This window comes from Protopterus annectens, chromosome 3.part0, assembly GCF_019279795.1.
Source record: "Protopterus annectens isolate FY-2018-M chromosome 3.part0, PAN1.0, whole genome shotgun sequence".
Classification (NCBI taxonomy): Eukaryota; Metazoa; Chordata; order Ceratodontiformes; family Protopteridae; genus Protopterus; species Protopterus annectens.
This window is the reverse complement of record NC_056731.1, coordinates 1,874,823,004-1,874,830,503: the sequence shown is the minus strand read 5'-3', so window position 1 is coordinate 1,874,830,503 and position 7,500 is coordinate 1,874,823,004. Positions and strand designations below refer to the sequence as shown.

At 41.5% G+C, this 7,500-nt stretch overlaps 1 protein-coding gene across 6 annotated transcripts in view; it reads right to left on the bottom strand.

Moving 5' to 3' along the window:
- The window catches only part of SGCE (sarcoglycan epsilon), a 555,267-nt gene that overhangs the window by 381,868 nt on the left and 165,899 nt on the right, over window positions 1-7,500 (bottom strand). For all 6 annotated transcript variants that reach the window (XM_044065943.1, XM_044065944.1, XM_044065947.1 and 3 more), the window contains one exon: window positions 2,565-2,722. In XM_044065943.1, coding sequence (XP_043921878.1) covers window positions 2,565-2,722 — 158 coding nt within the window. The remainder of the gene's footprint in view (window positions 1-2,564; window positions 2,723-7,500) is intronic.

Genomic DNA, 7,500 nt, shown 5'->3' with positions numbered 1-7,500 from the left:
TAATCTTCATTTGCATGGGTGCCATGAAGTTAGCCACCTCTGTTTTTAGGAGCCCAAAGTTAGCTTTGGAGAAGTTTTTCATGGTGGTTACCTTTGCGGGAGGTGGGGGGGTGTGGATTTTCAAGGGGATCAGTTTGTGGTCGGATTTAACCAGGGAGGAGTTGACTATTGGTCTAGAGTAATGGTCGCCCATGTTAGTAATGACCAGGTCAAGGATGTTGCTACTTCTAGTGGGGATAAGAATGAGCTGGTCCAGGGCATCGGAATTAATGAATTCCAGGACACTTTGGGCAAGTCTATTGGTACATCAGTAGTTTTCCCAGTTAATGGAGGGGTAGTTGAAGTTGCCCAGTATGAGAGTGTTAGGTTGGACTCTAATATTCTCCAGGGTGCTTAGGAACATGGAGTGTGAGTCTTGGGACATGGTTGGGGACCTATAGCAGGCTACGACTTGAATCGCTGTCTTACCCAATGTTAGCTGCATCTGAAGTATCTCAGATGAGTTATGTTGGGCTACTAGTCTGGAGGTGTGCGCATTCTTTATGAATATGGAAATACCACCGCCTTTGGAGCTTTGGTCCAAGTTCTGGGGCTGAAAGGTATGGAATGAGTTATAACCTGGTAGTGCAGGGGTGCTTTCTGCTGCCTTGAACCAGGTCTCTGTTATGGCACAAATGTTGATGTTCTCCATTTTAAAGGAGTGCTTTGAGTGAGTGCTTTTTGAGATTCAGACTTCTAGCCTTGAGCAGCACGACACTCAGATTGCATTTGTTTGTAGCTGCTATGGTAGTAATTTGGTCTTTGGAACGCCATCTAAAAAAGGCACTACAGGGGTGGCAAGAGCCTTGGCCAGTATCTGAAAGCCCAGGGGTGACAGATGCAAGCCATCGCTGGCAAAACATCGAGATCTGTCAATCATGTCATCCCAGGCAGACAGATACTGGATCACTCTTTTTTTACCTTTATTCATCTGTCCTCACATATGATGCTCAATAAATATTCACATATGACGCTAAATAAATATGGCCCATTACTGTTATTCACTCACTGTATGTACTCTCACAAGTTAAGCAGCATGGAATTGGTGCCATTACAATCAGACAAGGTACGATTTTCACAATATACCCCACCCATGTAATCCTCTCCAGACTGCAGGACATCTGTGAGCTTGTGCATGATTCCATGTACATACTCCACTGCATGTTTATGGATATGCTTCCCCTCATTCTGAAAGTGTTATGCTTGCTAAAGCCTCAGCTGCAAACCGTGCCACTACCACAGAGTAGCCAGACAGGAGAAAGACCCCAACCCTCCCCCTGAGAAAGACCAGCAGGACTCCAGCTACTTAAAACACACTAATCAAGCCCATGTTGCTCAAGGGATACATGGAGACATGTCTACTTCATCAAAAAGATTACTTCTCTTCTTCTTTTAATAAATATGAAATTAACTAAAAATAAGATGAATTTATAATTGCCATCCCTAAAGTTAACATACATTAAACTCCCAAGAATATATGCTGTCTCAATTATGCCCAGTATTTGATATGGCATGGAGTTAACCAAATAACTGAACAGAGAATGGTTGGGAAAAATCTCAAAAAAACTCTAGTACCACTACAAGTTGGCAGAGAAATTCATGTCTTACAACTCAGTAAGACAAATAGATTTTGACACATTTCAATGCAAAATCAATAAAATTGTATTACTAACATTGAAGCACATATATGCACTCATGTTTCTTTAGACAGGTACGGTTGTGGAACCAGTAAACAATGTCTCATTGAAATGGACAGCTTGTCCAGTCGTCGGACTGACCAACGTTTAATTTCTACTAAGAGACAGACTTCTACAAGTAGGAAAAAGAACAAAAGAACAGTACAACAGAAGGTACTGTTTATACACAGTACATGCAGTGAAATACAATGTATCCATTTACTGCAGAAGGCACTGTTTATACACAGTACATGCAGTGAAATAAAATGTATCAATTTACTGCAGAAGGCATTGTTTATACACAGTACATGCAGTGAAATACAATGTATCCATTTACTACAGAAGGCACTGTTTATACACAGTACATGCAGTAAAATACAATGTATCCATTTACTACAGAAGGCATTGTTTATACACAGTACATGCAGTGAAATAAAATGTATCCCTTTAATGGCAGATGGTCACTTGGTTAAACATCAGTGCCCCTTACACTCCATAAGTCTGTCTATATGTAACACTTATGAATACATGTTCAACATTTTGTAAATAATCACACATTAATAAACGGAACAATGGCGTAGAGAGAAAATAACACATTGTAACCATTAAGGATGTCACTTAACTCTTTATCTGTAAAACTAGTTTCAATGAATTGTACAAATGTATAATGATATATTATTTCAGACAAATGCCAAACAATACAGGAACACACTCACTACCAGAGAAGTTGTATATGACTCACTTCTTCAAAACACTAACAGCATCTAGTGAAAAAATAATCATTCTGAATATCAGGCATGTTACATTATGCTGTAATTTAATAACACTTCAGACAGTTCATACAATTACCTCAATAATGGTCGGTCTGCCAACATTTTCCGCAGTTGGAGATCCATACAGCACTCCGTCACTATAAGGGGTGCGCTGGATATAGCGGAGCCAGCCCGGTCTGTCAGGATAGCCCATTAAATTTGTACTGAATGTTATTGGATCACTACTTAATTCACCTGCAGTGTGATACAGTTTATAATATTAGCTTGCAAATCATCCATGACTAGTAATGCTAACTTGCCTTTAACATTAGTAATAAACCAAACCATTACTTATATTACAGTCAATCATTTCACATGGGAAAACATGTACATCATTTTACTTTGTATATGTTTTAACAAAAATCAAAATCAGGTGTCTCACTTATAATAAACATATTGCTCATTTCTGGTTCATTGAACAGTGAAAGGGAACGTGATTCAACAGACAAAAATCCAAGCAGGTTAGTTAATTTTCTTTCTTACTGTTTTGGTCAATAAAAAGTATCATGCCACTTTCTTAGATGCAAATGTCCAGTACTAAGATATAAAACTCTGCCTTCTCTATCTGTGAGACACAGCAGTGGCTTTATACAACTCATTACCCCAAGTTCGGTAAAAAGCTAAAATAATTTCCAGACCGCTGTAGTGGTACAGGAAGCTGAAACTGTTGTCCCAAGTGAGTTACGGCCACGTCTTCCACGTATACTTAGTAAACTCATTCTTCTAACCCTACAGTACCCCACAAAATATCAAATCGACATATTTATTGAAACAGTGGAATTTTAACTGCCACCCTGTAAACAGATTCGACCTTGTGTTCTAAAGAACAGTCCAGAATAAAATTTGAAATTTATCTCTGTTACAACTGTAAAGCATAGCGATTCTGCTATACTTATTAACGTTACAAAAATACTTTTATTTCTGACTCTTCTGCTTTTCTCATTTTGATGATTCTGCAGCCTGTTTGGTTACAACACTCTTTGTACACTATTGCTATGACTTTAAAGACAGAACTCAAACAATCTTTATACAAAGAGGTGTTGAGGAATTCAGATCTGGTCTGTAATGGGCTATTGTAAACACTTCAGAAGGCATTGTTTTATACGGAGTTCCTTTCTTTTCCAGGCTAAATGTTCACTGTCATGTTATGAAAATTTTCCGAACATGTTTAAATCATGCTCTTGTATGGCTGTCACAGAAATGAGTTTATTATAAGTGAGACACCTGATTTTGATTTTTGTTAAACTTTTGTTTTGTTAACTGTCTGGGACATTAAAAGTTTTTGTCTTACACAAGTGTTTCAGTCATTACAGGTTGTACTGCAAGTACTTTCAATAGCATGACTTATAGTCAACTGGCCATACAAGTTCACACTGGGGTCACAATGTTTGGTCTATACGGAGTTCCTTTCTTTTCCAGGCTAAATGTTCACCGTCATGTTATGAAAATTTTCTGAACATGTTTAAATCATGCTCTTGTATGGCTATCACTTTTTCAATGCACGACATTTTCTGGAAATTTGAGATTTTCCATGGCAAACAATACTCAGAAAAATTATTATAGAAATATACAAATACAAAGTGCCAGACTTCACTATTTTTCCAAAAGAAAAGCTCACTGGTATTGAATATGACTTGCTTCTGCTACATTACATAATATCAAAGTACTGAAATACTAATATACTTTATGCAAGTATTAGTGGAAACTCAGAAAATAATTTTTTGTCCTGAAACCTCAGGACATTTGTCATATTTCATGTTTTATCACAGGATGCAGCTGCCAAAATGAGGACGTTTCCGGCATACAGAAGGACAGGTGGTAACCCCATGCTCTTGCTTGCTTGCAAGCAACTCAGCATATTCTGATGCTTCTGTAATCTATCTGTTGATACATACTGTTACTAGCAGTCACTCTGAAAAGTACAGTTGTGCACACTTACCATAAATGTAGATGTTCGAGTGTATTCACTGTTGCAGTCCTAACAAATGGGTTATCCGGCTCCCGGTAGCCCTCAATTGGCCAGAATACCAAAGGTACGTAAAAATGACGTTGGTTGCTGTCGGCTGTAAAGGACGTCAGGGCATCTGATACAAAAGGAGGCAGCCAATGTCATTTCTTCAGTCTTTCTTGCCATAACAGTCAGGAGCCCCCAGAAAATAAGGCTTAAACCAAAAACCAATTTGACAAAATAAGCCTGCACCTCAGGAAAAGAGAATAAGAGAGGACCACAAAAAGGGGGAAGGAGGGAGGGAAACCAGGACTGCAACAGTGAATACACTCGAACATCTACATTTATGGTAAGTGTACACAACTGTACCATGTTCAAAGTGTTTCACTATTGCAGTCCTAACAAATGGGTTGATTACCAAAGCCCAGAGAATAGGGAGGAGGAACCAACAGCATCAAGGGTTGGAGATAATGCCCTGCAACACCGCAGTGGCAAACCCTGCCCTGGCTCTGGAAAACAGAGGCAAATTATAATGCTTTGTGAAAGTGTGAACAGAAGACCACGTGGCAGCCTCCAAAATGTCTTTAGTAGGGACACCCCTTAGAAAGGCTGCAGAAGTGGAAGCCGCTCTAGTAGAGTGGGTCCTAACCCCTTGAAGCGGAGCTTTGCCATGAAAGGAATAACAAAAAGTAATGCAATGTGCACTCCATTTAGAAATGGTCTGCTTAGAAATAGCCTTGCCCTGGGCTCCAGGGGCAAAACTGACCAATAACTGTGCTGATTTCTGAAGGTCCTTAGTCCTGTCCAGGTAAAACCTGAGCTGTCTGTGCACATCAAGAGAATGTAGGATCCTTTCACCCCTATTGCGAGGATTAGGAGAAGGTGTATGGACTGATTAAGAATCAGGCTGGAAACCACCTTAGGCATAAAGGAGGGATTAGTCCTCAGAGAGACACTGCATGGAAAATAAGAAAAGGCTCCACGGCCATCAAAGCCTGCAGCTCTGAAACCCTCCTTGCTGAAGTTATAGCCAAGAGGAAGGCGGTCTTCCAAGAGAGAAACTTTAAATCTGTCGAGGCAGCTTTCTCAAAAGGAGGAAGAGTGAGTTTCTCCAGAACAAAATTAAGATCCCAGGCTAGAGTAGGTGCTCTTCTGGGAGGTTTTAAATTGCAAGCACCTCTGAGAAACATTTTCATCAGGGGATGAGAGAAAATGGGCTGTTCAAGAGAACAATGAACAGAAATGGCTGAAGCATGAATCTTGATAGAGGAAAACGAAAGACCACCCTGAAGAAAATCAGCCAGGTATTCCAGGATCAGAGGAAGGGAAGGTTGAGAAGCAGACTCCCCTCAAACCTGCATCCATTGAGAGAACCTTGCCCATTTGCCAGCATAGGATTTCCTAGTGGTAGGCCTCCTGGCCTCCCTCAGCACATCAACCACCTGTTGGGAAAGGGAGGAAGAAAGGGAAGGAGTCATGCTGCCAAATGGAGAGACTAAAGATGAGGATGTAAAATGTTTCCCCTTTCCTGAACCAAAATATCCGGCTTCAGAGGAAGATGGGACAGACTGCGAAGCAGCAGATACCAATGCTGTCTGGGCCAGTTTGGAGCCATGAGAATAGTCCTTGGACGTTCGTCCCTGATCTTCAATAATACTCTGGGAAGAAGAGGAAGAATTGGGAAGGCATAAACTGATAGCAACGTCCAAGAGAAGGACAAAGCATCCACTTTCCAGGCTCTGCTGTGCTGCTGTCTGGTCCAAAAGAGAGGTAGCAGATGGTTGTCTGGGGAGGAGAAAAGATCCACCTGAGAAGTGCCCCAAAATTGAATGATGCTGTAAAAGTCTGCTCTGTTCAGCTGCCACTGGTGAGGATCCAGGTTTTGCCTGCTCAACTGGCCTGCCAAAACACTGAGCCTTCCTGGAAGAAACTGAGCTAAGAGATGCAGGTCCAAGGATGCTGCCATAGACCAAAGATTCATGCTTTGCCTGCACAGGGGGTAAGTGTGAGTCCCTCCCTGTTTGCTGATGTATCACATGACCATGGTGTTGTCTGTCCTGACAAGCAGGTCCCTGGAGAAAGAAGATGCTTGAAAGCTTGCAAGGCCTGCTGAACTGCAATCAACTCTTTTAGATTTATGTGCAGGTGCATCTGCTGGGCGTTCCAACGTCCATGTATGCATCTGCCATCCAGGTGTGCTCCCCAGGCATAGACTGATGCGCCTGTAGTCAGAACTTGAGTGGCAAGAGGTGTCCGAAAAGGCATGCCTTTGTTTTGTAGACAGGCTGTTGCCCACCATAGAAATTCCGCCTGCAGCGATGAAAGCAGAGGAATCATCATACCCAGGTCCTCTGTGTGTTGACACCAAATGTTCTTGAGGTACCATTGCAATTTCCTCATATGCAGTCTTGCATATGGAATCATGAGAATACAAGATGCCATGAATCCCAGAGCTTGCAGGCATTTCCTTGCAGGGAGGAAGTCCTTGAAGTAAACTGAAAGAGTTGTCTGCTTCTCCTGGGTGAGATATATCTGGGTGGCTGTGTTCAGACTCGCTCCCAGGAATTTTATCTCCTTGGATGGTACCATTTTTGATTTTTCCACATTGAGAGTCTAACCCAGGGAAGAGAGAACAGTCTTTATGAATTCCAGATCCTTTAATAGCTGTTCCTGAGAGCTTGCTTGAATCAGACTGTCCAAGTACGGGTAAATCTGAATTTTCTTCTGCCTGCAAAAAGCAATGACTGGGGCTAGGCACTTTGTGAAGACTCTGGAAGCAGTAGAAGCTAAAGGGCAGCGCAGAGAAATGGTAATGTTGCTCGTCCACTTTAAAATGAAGGTACTGCCTGCAACCTTCCCTGATAGGAATGTGCAGCTAAGCCTCTTTGAGATCCAAGGTTACCAGCCAGGAATCCTTTTCTAGCAGTGGTAGCAACTGATATAGAGTGAGCATTTTGAACTTTGGAATTACTAGAAGTGTTCAGAATGGGAAGATCCAGGATAGGACGCCAGGTGCCTTCTTTTT